This window comes from Hydra vulgaris, chromosome 09 (genome assembly GCF_038396675.1).
Source record: "Hydra vulgaris chromosome 09, alternate assembly HydraT2T_AEP".
Lineage (NCBI taxonomy): Eukaryota > Metazoa > Cnidaria > Hydrozoa > Anthoathecata > Hydridae > Hydra > Hydra vulgaris.
Window position 1 is genome coordinate 6,967,501 of NC_088928.1, and position 16,076 is coordinate 6,983,576.

Consider the following 16,076-nt stretch of genomic DNA (forward strand, 5'->3'; position numbering starts at 1 on the left):
GTATTGAAGTATAATTTAGTGACTTCGTTGTTTTGATATATGTATTTTAAAATGTTACGCTGTAAACTTAATTAACGGTTAATGGTTTTTATATTTCTTGATGTTTTCAATTCAAATTAATTATTTAATTTTTTTCTAAAATAATAATAATTAAGAATAATAACTTTCCATTTAATAAATATTGACATCATTACTTTGTTTCCTTTTCGAATGTCCTTGATTGCGAACATTCTAAACAACAGAATCGTTTTAAATTTGAGTTAAAATAAATAATAGTTAATAAAAAACCTATACTATGAACAAAAACTAATTTTAAAAATTACTCTATTATTAATATTTATTTTTATGATAAACAATGTGTGGAATATTACAAACAATAAATCAAATAAATCTTACTTGATATTTTCACAAGATTAAAAATATTCTGCAGTTTCAATTTTCTTATAATGGTTTTCTAATTTTCTATTCTTATTTTATTTGCGAACTTGTATTCACATTGTGTTTCCACGTGCACATTCCATTATTGAAATAAGTGACTATTAACAACTTTAAACTGCTCATTCATTACGTTAGTGCAAAAGTAAACAACGTTGTGCTTTTTATATTTTATATCAGTGCTTTGATAACAGAATATCTTTAATAAAAAATCTTTTTTAAATATTTTATGAAAATAAAAAAATAATTCCGAACTATTGGACGAGCGTTATTTTATACGCTCGTTATAAGCTGAACGAGCGCTGTTTATCGCACCTAGAACATTTGAAAATACCATTTACGGGCGCGTTTTACAAGCGGAGCGCGATCGCTTCATCACAAGCCCTGTATATATATATATATATATATATATATATATATATATATATATATATATATATATATATATATATATATATACATATATATATATATATATATATATGTATATATGTATATATGTATATAATATATATATATATATATATATATATATATATATATATATATATATATATATATATATATATATATTTAGAAAGTTATTAAATATAAAGAAAAGTTTTTAAGTTCTTACATATCGGTGTACTAGCTCTAAATATTTTCGCTTCAGTTGCGATTCTTACAAACTCATTATCCTTTAACTTAAAGTTATCTTTTTCTGTTTTAAATACTAATTAAAATTAAAAAGCCCACTCGCTAAACATCATTAGTGATATTATGAAGCAGTTCCATTTCCTCTTCATAAAGAATTTTTAGTTGATTTCTATCTTTTTAACAAAATGATTTAATTATTTGATTGTTCATCTTACTAAGAAAAATTGTTTCAAATATGCTAAAATTTTCACGCGAAACATAAAATTGTTATTAAAAAAACTAACTTTTTTATTTATGAAATAATTTAGCTTAAATAAAACTAAAGCTAGCGTTAGTTTTATTTAAATCTTGTTAGACTTTTCGGGGCTGGGGCTATTTTTATATTGGATGCTTTTTTGTGTGCCACACCGTAAAAATGACTAAAAAAAAAGTCTTCTTGACTATTTCGGGGCCCCTAACATTGTGGGGCCTGGGACTATAGTCCCCTTTAACCCCAACCCTTCTGTTCAGCACTGGAAATAAGACAATAGTATATAAATAAAAATTATGTTAAACTCTTTATTAAATAAAAAAACATTTGTTTCCTTATTAAGCAATCGTGAGATGTCTTTTATATAAAAAAATGTCGCTTAATTTTATAAAAAAACTATAAAAGAGCGATGTTTCGAAAATATTTGTTCTCAATGTAATTTATTTTGCTTTAAGCCTTTTCGCATTAAAAGTTATTTTTTAGATTATTTTTTTTTTTTAATTGTCTCTCATTGGTCCAATTAATCTTTTTTAAGCCTGTTAAGGCATACGTAAATTGCTCTACGCATAACGCTTTAAAACAAGGCCTGATATATATACATACAGCACTTAAAGTTTGGCAGGGTGAGATGAGATGAGGCAGGATGCTAGTACTTGCCAATACTTTTTTACTTGCTTTGAGTGCAAAACAAAACAATTCAGATATTTATCATATTGACCATATTATTTTAAATTTATTGCCAAAACATGAAATTCTTTGAATAGTTATACTTTAATAGTTTAAAACAGGGGTGGGGTACCTGCGGCCCCCAGACACTCTTTGTGCAGCCCCGAAATGTAAAATTAAGAACTTAAATTTTTTTTTTAATATATTAGAGAAAATAATGAAATTTAAAAAATTACTTTATTTTTACATTTTAGTTATAGTAAAGTGTATGAATGCTAATAGTTATAGTAAAGTGTAATGTTAATTAAGGGAAAAAATTGTTTAACTTGGCAAAGCTGGTACAGTAGTAATTGATTGACAGAAATAACAACAAAACAAAACAAAATGAATAAATAAAAACACCATACAGATTTTTTTTGTGACAGTAGAAATCAATTGACTGTAAGTTTTTGTATTATAATGTATATCATGGTTTTCTATTTATGTCTAATTTTTTAACTAGTGTCAAAATGTCAATTCTCCCTAAAAAAGCAAGAGCAGTGCAAGAGAAAAATCGGTCTTTTAATGAAAAATGGAAGGAAGATTACTTCATGATTCCAACCAAGGATAAAATGCTTTGCTTGTTGTGTGACCTAACAACTGCTACTTTGAAGAATGCTACTGCAAAGAGACATTATGAAAACATTCATAAGGATCATAAGTATACAAAATTAGAGGGAGAAGCTCAAAAAAATGCAGTAGCAAAACTGAAGTCTCAAAAGAGCAAACAAAAGCAGACATTTTCAATTGTTCAAGAACATGTAAATAGAGCAACTGAAGCAACATATAAAATTTCTCTCATTCTTGGCAAAGGAAAACCATATAGTGATATTGAAACCTTGAAGGCTTGCCTCATTGAAGCAGTGTCATGTATGGATCCAGATAAAGTGGATAAATATAAGCAGCTTCTGCTTTCTTGGTGAACTATTACGGACCGTCAACATGAGCTTGCTACAAATAGTTCTGAGCAATTAATCTCAATATGTCAAATGGAGGACACATGTTATTCTCAATATGTCAAATGGAGGACACAAATTCCAAACTTTTGTATGTTTATGCTTATATCAAAAAAGAATGTTTTGCAAAGTGGGGTGATTGGAGCTTGGGAACAAAAAGACCCCAATTATTGGGCCCACCAAGCCCCTAATGTGGGAGCAACGAGTTTATAAAATATTTTCTTTACTATTTTCATCTAAATTCATATTCATCAACAAATTTCAAGTTTCATACAATAATCTCTTAGTGTTCAGTTTTTATGACCCTGCAATGTTTACAGCCCCCTCAAATTGAGGGGGGTTAAAACTTTATATGGTCATAGTTTTTGAAAAATAAGAGATTATTGCATAAAATTTGAAATTTGTTGATGAAAATAAATTTAGATAAAAATATTAAAGAAAATATTTTATAAACTCGTTGCTCCACGGCAAAAAGCTAAACTTATCTACTTAGAAAAAATAAAACAACCCTAAAAAAGGAAACAAAATTGTAACAAAATATCAAGTTTAACTAAATAAACTAGAAAATTTAATAATTAAAAAAAGTAAATTAAAAAAATATTTTTTTTTATAAAATTTTTATGCAACTTTTGTATTCTTTATTTTAAAGTTGTTGTTGAAAAAAAATCTTTTATAACGATTTAACAAAAATTGAAAGTTTATTATATTTATTTGTTTTTATGTCTTTTCGCTTTTAAAAAAGTTTTTGCTATATTTGACGCTTTTTCTCAATACGTATAAAATAGGAAAATAAGAAAGAAAATTATTTATTTGTAAAAAATATTATTTGATTAATAAATTTTGTTATTGAAGGAATAAGTTATATAAAAGAATAACTTCTTTAATAAATGTATTTACCGCATTTGATGCATATATGAAATTGTTTCATTTATATTGCCTAATTTCCAATGTTAATACAAATTACTAGAGATTATGAACATAACGATTGCGCTGTTTAAAAAAATATATTTAAAATCTAAAAAAAAGGTTTATATGGGCTCCTAAAATTTTCGTTAAGAAAGTTCAGTAAATTAAAAATGCACTAGCCCACAAAAATTTTGCAGCATCGTTTTATTTTTTTAAATAAAAAACTTGTTAAAATTTTTTTTTTTTTACAAATAAACAGCAATTTGTTTTCTTGCTTTCCTGTGCATTGATAAAAACAGTAATGTATAGCAACAACATTTGAAAAACAAATTTAAAAATTGTCCATGTTTCTAGCGCAATTTATAAAGTATTTCCTTTATATACAAACTGAAAAAAGGCAATTTGCCTACGCATTCAGCAGTTTTGCGTTACACAAAAAATTTTATCTTTTAGAATATTAAAATTATCTTTTGATATTGTTTACATGACGTTTATTCAGAAGAAATAAAGTTGTAAGTAAAAGCATTTAACCGCAATTGTAAACTAATAGATTTTTTGTTAAAGAAACAGTTTGTTTAATAACTTTGTTGTTGTTGTTAAAAATTAGTTAAAGAAAATAAAGTGTTTTAAGTTTTATCTTAAGGAACTAAATATATAAATTCCTTATAAATATAAAAATTATTTTTTGTCATAAAAATTTAAAAAATGAACAATTTATTTTGATGTAAATATTTTATTAATAAGATATTTTGTTTATTGTTAATTCATAACGTACTGTTTTAATGACGTTCATTTAATTTATGAAAATAAATTATGATCACGAATATGTTATCGGTAACTGATAAATAATTAAAAAAAACTCTTTATTGTTTAAAAACATTATTAAAAAGAGTTCACAAAACAAATAAGAAAAAATTTAATATATTTGCTAAATATATTTGCTGAGTTGAGTTACTTTGAAATGCGTTACCCGTTTTCATTACGCAGCAAAATCTTGTAACAAGGCCTGGAATCTATTTCCTAAAAATCTCCGGAACTAATAAAATTTTAAAACTGAAATTTTCAGGGTTTATTAATAAAAAGACAAATAACAATCTGAACCTATAACCAAAGTTGGAAATTAGTTTTACTTTTAGTTATAATGCATCTACGACAACATGCACAATTATTTGCTCCGAAATTGATTTAAAAAAAAAGGTTCTATTAGATTTATATGTTTGAGGTTCAAATTGTAGTCATTCTTGAACTTTTGGAAAAATTTCAAAGTGTTTTGTCAACATCTTAAAAATTTTGGGAAACAATGAGCATAAAAGTACATATTTTAATTTTTCAAAAAATACAAATAAAAATTTTAAAAAATTTAATATTAAAAAAATAAATTATTCTATAATTGGTTATACTTGCAGGCGTGGTCGAAATCGGGAGCGATCGCTCTTGATAACTGACCACAGAAGTAATATTTAGTTAAACTGGCCAATTTTTAACATTTAGAAAAACTGACCAGATTTTTAGTCGTTTTGAGAACATAAATAAAACGACATTTAGAACAAATATTTTCGAAACATCGCTCTTTGATATTTTTTTTATAAAATTAAGTGACATTATTAAATATAGAATAATATCTTACGATTGCTTAATAAGGAAACAAATGTTCTTTTATTTATTAAAGAGTTTAATATAATTTTCATTTATATACTCGTGTCTCATTTCCAGTGCTGGATTAAGGAGGGCTGCGGTTAAAGGGGGCTATACCCCCGGGTCCCGTAATGTTAGGGGCCTTAAAATAGTCAAGAAGACTTATTATTTTAATCATTTTTACATTGTGGCACATGTAAAGACCTCCAAAATAAAAATAGGCCCCGAAAAGTTTACCAAGATTTTAATAAAACTAACGCTAGCTTTAGTTTTATTTAAGGTAATTATTTTATAAATAAAAGTTAATTTTTATTATAAATATTTATGCTTCGTGTCGTTGAAAATTTTAACATATTTGAAACGATTCTTCTTGGTAAGATAAACAAATGAAATAATTGAACCATTGAGCTACTGTAGAAACTAAATTAACTAGATAGAAATCAACTAAAAAGGTTAAAAATACTTTATGAAGAGGAAGCGGAACTGCTTCACAATACCGCTGATTATGTTTAGTGAGTGGGCTTTTTAATTGTAATAATTGATTAGTATTAATTGATTTGATTAGTATTTAAAACAGAAAAAAGTAATTTTAAGTATAACGAGTTTTAAGAATGGCAACTGAAGCGAAAATATTTAGAGCTAGTAAAGCAATATCTAAAAACTTAAAAACTTTACTTTATATCTAATAACTTTCTAAATATTTCTGTGTGTGTGTGTATATATATATATATATATATATATATATATATATATATATATATATATATATATATACAATATATCTTTGTAGTCTGTCATGACCTTAGGCGAGTACTTGTTCATCCGCGAGTTACTCTGTATGCATGTTTCTGTTTAGTAACCAGAAACTTCTTTTATGTTTATTTCATAATTAGTTTTATTAACTTTGATGATTATTAACAACTTCATTGAAAATGCAATTTTTGTTGAAAGTCTTTTTGTTTACAAAATAAATAGCTTTAAAAAAAATTGCTTTAAAATAATGCATTAGAATAAAAAACAGATTCACAAAATTACATTTGCATAACAAACACATTAAATAAAAAATATTAATATACTAGTAAAATCAATAACATAATAAACTTTCAAAATTTTGAGAATTTTAAAAATATATATTTAAAGCATTTATTTTTGTAAACAAATATAAAAAGTTTATAAGATATATGGCTTTGCAGATGTGGCTTCGAGAATATCATTACTTATCAAATTTCGAATAATACAATTTTTAAAACAATTCAACAGAAAACTCTAGAACTTTATTTTGCTTAGTCAGTGTATTTTTTGAACCAAGAGAATTAGTTTGTTCCTAGATTTGGCAGGTTTTTAGTGTTAAGGAATATTCTTTTTGTTCTTCCGCACCAAGTTGTTTTGAGAACATTCAAGTTTATGTACGTTTTAATGTATGGGTGATTCTCCAGAAAGGTAGCAATATACTGTGACCACTAATTTTTTCTTTCAAGTTAATATTTTTATTTTTAACGGGTACAAATAATAAATTTTCAGCTCATACAATGTTAAACTAATCTAACCCAATCCAAAATAGTATTTTCAGTAAATAAATTATGTTCCACAGACTGTGACAAGTCACGTCCGTGGAATATCACCACCCAGACCTTTTGCTAATCCCAAGTAGTTTAATCCTTGATAGAAGTACTTTACTTTTTTTTAATGCATAATAAATAATTAAAAATACATTAAAATTAGAGTTGACATACTATTTTCCTCAAAACATATTTTCAAAGTAACTTTTATGTGATTGAAGCTCGTGTCACCAGCTCAAGTGTCACGTCTGTGGATAGAGTTGTTAACATCAAAAAAAAGCTGTAGGATGAAGCAGTAGTGCTCTCTGTTGCTGTCCTAGCTGAAATATCAGACATTTTTATTAATAAGTAAAATTGAAGGAAGGTTTGGCAGAGTTGTTTTGTGTTAATAAGCGTTGAAGCTTTAAAAGTTGAATTTGTTAGTGTGAGCGTGTCACATCTGTGGTAAACATTTATAGAGTATATAAATTTATTTTTTTATAAGTAATAATTTTAATTACTAGCTATTACCTGGACATGTTTACTCCAAGGGGAACAGAGTCCTAGCCTCAAAACATAGCACCCCTTTTAGGCTTTTTCCTTTAATCTGCCACGTCTGTGGATGTCACATCTGTGGAATACAGGAAGCAACAGACGTGACACCAGTGGAACGGACGTGACAACAAATAACCATTTTACTTGTATATGGATTTTTTAATGTCTATTTATACTATTTTTAATATTTTAAAACTTTGCTCATTTAGCCAATTAATTATTAGAGAAAAGATAAATGTTTCTAGCCTGATAGATTATAAAGATGGAAAAGATAGAAAAAACTAGAATTGAAAAAACTAAGTATGAGAAAGGCGAGGGAGAAGATGAAAGCTGAAAACCCAGAAAAGTATGAAGAACAAAAACAAAAAGACAGAAAAAGAAAAAAGCAACACGGAAGAAAATTCATGAACTTTCAGAAAGGGATAAAAGATCAGTAAGAAAAGGTTGGAAGGAAAGGACCAAAAGAAGTCGAGAAATTAAAAAAAAAGACAACAACTAATTGAATATTTGTCAACACCACCTGAAAGTCCAATTGTAAATATTCCTATCAACAATGAACTAGACTTCAATGTACTTCCTGGTCCCAGTCAATAATCTAGCTCCAGAAATACCAGCGGGCTAAAAATTTGTAGAAAGTATAGAGATGGGTTAAAGAAAAAAATCCAATAATTAGAAGAAAAAAACAATTTGTTAAAGCAAAGAGGTAATAAATACAAACAAAAATTCTACAGACTGCAGTCTGTAAAAGATAATACTCCTCGAAAGGTGGTTTAAAAAATGACTAGTGGTACAAAATGCTCAAAGGAAGTAAAGAAAAGCTTGCTTTTTAGCGAAGTGTTAAAGGCATAAATACAATCAAATTTTTCTACTCAAAGATGTATTAACAAAAAAAAAGGTTTTTGCCAGGGTATTAAGCGGAAAGATAATAAAGAAGTAAAGACTTCAAAGAAGCCTTAACAATCTTACTTTTAGATATATCTTACCACGCAATCCATACCATACACATCAACTCTCAAATATACTGAAACAACGAAAACTTAAGATGGAAGTACAAAACTTTTTAGAAACAGATAGTTCTAGTAGGCTTACTGCTGGGAAAAAAGAAACAATAACAAGAAACAAACTGAAAAAACAGAAAAGACTACTGAATGATACAATGTTAAATTTGTATAATGACTTTAAACAAACAAACGAGTTCAATTCAACATCTCATAGCACATTTTGTAAATTGAGACCCTTTTGGGTAGTTCAACCAGACTTCCGTAAACGAGATACTTGTCTTTGTATTGACCATGAGAATTTTGCTTTGGTTCTTGAAAAGTTGTATACTTTAAAGATGTTGGCATATAAATATCCCACTGACTTGCAAAAAAAGTATAACATGTGATGGCGAGCTGAGAGAATTGTGTCTAGAAAAAAAAAAAGTGGAGTATGCTGTTTAAACAAAAAAATAGTTTGTAAATAATTTGAGAATGAACAAGCAACTTTTCTCCAATGGTCTAAAAAAAGAGTTGAAGTTTTGGTAGAAGGTAAAATGAAGACATGTTTCAAAACTGTAAAAGAGGAGTTAACATTAACTAAAAAACAGCTGTTTTTACATTTTATTAATAACATGTTGGAAAAGTTTGTGAGGCATGTATGCAATACAAAACACCAGTACAAAGCTACATCAGAAATAAAAAATAAATTGGGGCCTAGGGATATTTTCATTCATTGTGATTTTTCAGAAAATTACAATTGCAAATACTCAAAAGAAATTCAATTGCTCCATTTTTGGTGGATCAAGAAACCAAGTGTCAATCCATACAGTTGAGGCGTACTATTACAGTATTTCTGAAAACAAAATAAAAGCCAAATCTTACTGTACATTTTCAGATAACAGGCAACACGACTTTGTTGGGATCTGTGCACATTTAAAGCCTGTTATTAATGACTTAAAAGAAAAGCTGCCTATCATTGAAATAGTTCATTTTCTTAGCAATGGTACTTCTCAACAGTACCGAAACAAGTCCATGTTCTATTTGCTAGGTACTTTTTTTCGAAAAGAGTTTGGAGCTAAAACAATGAGATGGCATTTCACAGAAAAAGGGGCACAGAAAAAGGGGCACAGAAAAGGTGCCCCTAATGGAATAGGGGGATGTATCAAAAGAACGGCAGACAGAATAATAGGACAAGGGAAAGATATTCCTGATATTAATTGTTTGGTTGAAGAAATAAAAAAAACGTATCCAAGTACAACCATCTATACTATTAAAAAAACAGATTTCAATCTCTATGAGAAATGTGTACCTAAAAACCTAACAACTTTCAAGGGGACTTTACAAGTTCATGAGGTGTTTTGGAGTTCCACTAAAAAAGAAACATTGTATATGAGAAGGCTGACATGCACTAAATGTGACAATGGTACAAAATGCAATCACTATAGTATTGGAGAAGTACTCATCCCTACTGAATCTTTGACAGATCTTCATCCTCGTATCCTTTTAATGTATAAATTTAAATTGGCTCATATTGTTAATTGCAAACTTTTGCATTGCTTAAATGTTCTAGGTACTTAGCCATCAAGAATGTTTGAACATTAATGTTTAGTTTTTCAGCGAGCCTTGTATTTTCATAAAATATTGAAATAAGTTGTACATCAAAATCCTTATTTAACTGTTATTTAATTTTGTAATTTTTTTTTTATAAATAATTTTATTTGTTTCTGTTTTAAGAAATTCCTAAACATACTTTACCAGGTCAACGATCCTTGAAAAGAAAGAAACCACTTTTTTTTTTTTTTTTTTTTAGTTATTTCACCTCCCCAAGGCCCAGAAGGCCACTACAGATGAGGAGGCTACTTAATTGTGGTTATAACCCTCTCTCAACTCTATAACTCCGAAACACGAACCTTGACGAACAAAGCCGCTGCGCGGAGAAACAAGTTGAGCGCGGTACTACCAGGGACGTGTTGGGGATCGAACTCGGAACCTCTCGCGAACTTGCTGAAGGAACAATATCCAAAGGTTTGGCACAAGAAAACCAAGGCCCAAGTAAATGTAAAAAGAAAAAGACAAGACTAAGTTATCACAGTGTTTACGGCGATAGTGAGGAGGACAGCTTGTCTATTAAAATGAATGACTTTGTGATTGTGAAGTTTCAAACTTCCAAAAAAATTGTCAAATACTATGTTGGGTTAATTCAAGCCTTAGTTGCAGATGGAAATGAGTTTGTCATAATTTTTTGAGAAGATCTGGCCAGGAATTTTTCACATTTCCGGAGAAAGATGACATCTCTGCCATCGATAAAGGCGATGTAGTGTTTATATTGTGACAGCCAAACCTCAACAACAGGGGGCAATACAGTTTTCCACAAGATTTACCATTCAAAAATATTTTCTAATTTACATACTAATAACACTTAAAAAATTTTAAAAACTTGTACCATATACTATTTTATGTTAGCTTATAAAAACAGATGTTTCATATTTTTGAAAATTACTTGAACAGCACTTATAGCTGTTACAGCATAAGTGATATTACTCTTAACGTCACGTCTGTGGTAAAGTTGTCACGTCTGTGGATTACACTATAAGTTTTTAATTTTTTTTTAGTAACCTGACATTTAAAGAGTTGTGTGGATACTTTCAAATGATTAAATATACTCAAAGCTATAAACAAAAAATTTGGTTTAAAAAATTTAATATTTAATTTTTATAAAATTAACTATTGAAAATGTTACTTTTCAGGAGAATGACCCGTATGTTCGTTAAGCAAAAAATTTTTGTTTTACAGACATACATATACTTAAATGTTCTCAAATTGACTACATAACCTGGCCAGCTTTTCGCAACTAAATATTTTGCAAAAGAATCATTTTTTACCTTTATGTACACCCAAATGCAATAAGTTATAGAACTAAAAAAAAAAATATATATATATATATATATATATATATATATATATATATATATATATATATATATAATTAAAAAACAATCATCTAACTTGAGATTCTACTCCCAGTTTCTACTAAAGTTAGATAAGTGTTTTTTTAATTTATTACTGCTCTGTTCTCTAAGAATATTGACCACTTTTTTTGGGGTGCCCCTATTTCGCTGACTTTTTTTAAAAAGTGTCGCTATGAGTTCTAAAGGGTTGGGGAGACCATAAAATGAAGTCGCGACCCGAAAAAAATGGTCGCGACCGGTCGCGACCTAACTTTTAAAAATTTTCAAAATTTCAAAAAAATTTCAAAAATTGCCATTTTTATCTGAATAATAATAATTATAATTAATTAATAATTTCACCTCATTATCATAATCATTACATCGTTATCATCATCATCATATCATCGTTATCATCATCATATCATCATCATAATCATTACCTTTTAATGGGAGGGTGGGTGGGTTTTATTTATTAATAATAAAATAAAGAAAGCGTGTGAGTGAGTGGGTGAATGAAAGAAGAATGAATGAATGAATTAATTTCCGGGGGGTTTTTAAAAAAATTATTTTTTTTTTGAAAAATTTTTTTTTGAAAATTTTTAATTTTTTTTTAAAGTTAGGTCGCGACCGGTCGCGACAATTTTTTCGGGTCCATAAATGGTTTTTATGGTCTCCCCGACCCTTTAGAACCCTTCGCGACACTTTTTAAAAAAGTCAGCGAAATAGGGGCACCCCTTTTTTTGTAGAATACAATGATATATTTGATGTGTGTGTGTCTGTCTGTCTGTCTCTGCGTGCGTGCGTGTGTTGTGTGTGTGCATACGTATTATACATAATAATTAAGCATAATAAACACTAATTTACTTTTAGTGGTCTCTTGTAGAGCTTTTTCAATATGCTTATAATTGATATTAGCACAGCAACATTTCTCACAACCAACGTAAACGTTACGGACTTCTTTTTGTTCATCAGACGGACACTCACAGGATAGCGTACAATGTAAATCACCAGATAGAGTTGTAAATTTGTCTTCATTTTTGCATGTTATGTAACTTTCTGGATTAAAAGAAACTGAAAATACCACATTATAAACTAACAATATTTCGAAAATCATCTTCGTTATTGTATTAATTAAGCGATGAAATGAGTGCTTGCATAAGCACAATTTTTGATGCAGGGAAATTATTCGGTGTTTTTTTTAATTGATGACATCATGGTGATAACAAAATTGATTTATTTGATGACATCATGGTCATAACAAGAACGCAGGCCGTATCCGAGAGGAGGCTGAATAAATGCGAATTTCATAACTGCGAATCTGCATAAGTGCGAAGCAGTTGCAAAGACTGGCATAAGTGCAAACTGGCACAAGCGCGAACTGGCATAAGTGCGCCGAAAGAATTTGCAAACATTGGCATAAGTGCGAACTGGCATAAGTGCGAATCAATTGCAAAAACTGGCATAAGTGGCGAACTGGCACAAGCGCGAAATGGCATAAGTGCGCCGAAAGAACTTGCAAACATGGCATAAGTGCGAATTGGCATAAGTGCGAGCTGACATAAGTGCGAATCAATTGTAAAAACTGGCACAAGCGCGAACTGGCATAAGTGTGCCGAAAGAATTTGCAAACATTGGCATAAGTGCGAACTGGCATAAGTGCGAATCAATTGCAAAAACTGGCATAAGTGCGAACTGGCACAAGCGCGAACTGGTATAAGTGCGCCGAAAGAATTTGCAAACATTGGCATAAGTGCGAATTGGCATAAGTGCGAACTGGCACAAGCGCGAACTGGCATAAGTGCGCCGAAAGATTTTATAAACATTGGCATAAGTACGAATCGGCATAAGTGTGAACTAGCATAAGTGCAAATCAATTGCAAAAACTGGCATAAGTGCAAAAAAGTCAGAATTATTATTGTGAAAATAAAAATCACTGATAACTGATAGAGAGCCAAGATGGGTCCAGGGGCAAATTTCTTTATGGGCCCTATCTTGGCTGAAAATAAGCACCATGTAATGCCAAAGTAGCCCGGCTTTCTTTAAGAGTCCTGCTCCAGACTCTTCAAGAAAGCCGGGCCCCAGGACAACACACCCGCCTAATCCTCCCTCTCTACGGCCATGCCGATAACCACTGAAATAACCTCTGAGGAGGAGGCTGAATAAGTGCGAATTTCATAACTGCGAATCTGCATAAGTGCGAAGTAGTTGCAAAGACTAGCATAAGTGCGAACTGGCACAAGCGCGAACTGGCATAAGTGCGCCGAAAGAATTTGCAAACATTGGCATAAGTGCGAACTGGCATAAGTGCGAACTGGCATATGTGCGAATCAATTGCAAAAACTGGCATAAGTGCGAACTGGCACAAGCGCAAACTGGCATAAGTGCGCCAAAAGAATTTGCAAACATTGGCATAAGTGCGAATTGGCATAAGTGCAACTGGCATAAGTGCGAACTTGCCAATTCGCCACTTATGCCAATTTGCACTTATGCCAATGTTTGCAAATTCTTTCAGCGCACTTATGCTAATTCGCGCTTGTGCCAGTTCGCACTTATGCCAGTTTTTGCAATTGTTTCGCACATATGCCAGTTCGCACTTATGCCAATGTTTGCAAATTCTTTTGGCGCACTTATGCCAGTTCGCGCTTGTGCTAGTTCGCACTTATGCCAGTTTTTGCAAGTGATTCGCACTTATGCCAGTTCGCGCTTGTGCCAGTTCGCACTTATGCCAGTTCGCACTTATGCCATTCGCACTTATGCAGATTCGCAGTTATGAAATTCGCACTTATTCAGTCGCCCCCCTCTGAGTGGATACTTGATTAAATTTTTACAACTTTTATGTCAACTACATCAACATTACTCTTCACATTTTGATTTTGCTATTGTTAAAGCAAACGGTATCCAATGAAAACCAACCAAATGCTAAAAATTCAAAAATTAGTTTTAAGATGATATTCAACTCATGCAAAAAACCAAATAACGATTAATAATTTTTACACTGACCACAAATATTATTTTTAATTACATTATTGATAACCCGACGATTACCATTATTTGTAATGATCATTCTCTTTTATACTTTTTATTTTATTTCGGTACGCTTAGTTAAAAACAGCACTAAGATATGTCGAGCAGAACAGTAAGTATCATACCCTTATTGAAGGTTTTTTTAATTTTTAAGTTTCATTGTATAAAAGGTTTTATAAAAGCTTTTAAATGCTCATAAAAATATTAGAATAATTTATTTATGCTATAATAAACATATTCAAAAAAAGCACTATTTTAATATTTGAAAAAACTTTTAAAAAACTTTTCCTTTGCCAAAAAGTACGTACGAAGTTATGGGTTTCCATAAAGTACGTTTGAAGTTATTTTTTATAAACTTTTCTGGTTTTTGAAAGTTCATTCAAAAATTTAATAAAGCAAAAGAGAGCGCAACCAAAACTGATGTAAATAACACTATAGTCATTAAATATTGATATTCATTAGAGTCATTAGAATAAACTCAAGTTTATTACAAAAATAGGCAAGAAGTTGTTCGTCAATATTTATAGTTTTTTAGGTTAATAATAACCTATAGGTTATTTTAACCTATAATAATCGAACAACTATTTTATAATTGTCCTTAATAACACGTTATTGGTGGTAGCCAGTCGGTTTTCAAAATTTGTAGTATCAGTATTTTTTTATTTAAGAATGAAGGCAACGACATCAAAAGAATTGATTAGTTAAGGCAAAAAACTGAGGAATATGTTACTAAAAATAAAAATGACTTTATGTCGGCAGATGATGCTGTCGAAATGTTTACATCGAAAACAAAGATGTAAAACTTATTCCGTTGCACCCATTCTATCTATTGCTGGTAGAATATTTGTTTTTAAAATGAAGTCTGAAAATGAAGACGATTATAAATGCAATCATTATGGATGGAAAAATAATAAGAATAATAAGTTCTAAGAATAGCAAAAAAGGTTTTAAAAAAACTTATTATCTTACCCAAACTACTACAGGCCAAAAACATTGTACATCCGCGAATTTTAGTAAACAAGTGTTCATAAAAAAACTACCAAAGGTCTTATTGCTATTATCTATTATTTAGGCAATGAAAAATGTGGTGTAACAGATTTGAAACACGGAAACAGTAAAATTGACCATTCATACATTCGCACTGCATCGTCTGTAGTATCATGTATAAAAAAAGTTTTAAAACCAAATGATAAGCCACAAAATATTTATGAAAAACTAATGTTTGAATCAAATGTGATTCAAACATTAACAAACGTTAAAAAAAATAGGTCGCGCAGGGTCGTCAAATTTTTCATGAGTTTTTTCATAAAAAAAATAGGCTAGGCTCCTTATGCAGGTAAGAAAACGGATAAAAAATAACTTTTTTCGTTGTAATGAGGGTTTTAGGCCACTTTTGAAGATTTAAAAAAACGTGTAAACTTAAAATTACCTTAAAATTATCAGCTTATTAGGGAGTTTTTAATGCACATTTTTTATTCAAAATGGCGTATACATTTAAACTAAGAGAT

At 29.7% G+C, this 16,076-nt stretch overlaps 1 protein-coding gene across 1 annotated transcript in view; it reads right to left on the minus strand.

The window, feature by feature from the left end:
* Nucleotides 1-12,658, minus strand: part of LOC136084989 (uncharacterized) — a 61,201-nt gene extending 48,543 nt beyond the window's left edge. The window contains exon 1 of the mRNA XM_065806381.1: nt 12,409-12,658. Within this exon, the coding sequence (XP_065662453.1) occupies nt 12,409-12,658 (250 nt within the window). The remainder of the gene's footprint in view (nt 1-12,408) is intronic.
* Nucleotides 12,659-16,076: the final 3,418 nt, after the last annotated feature.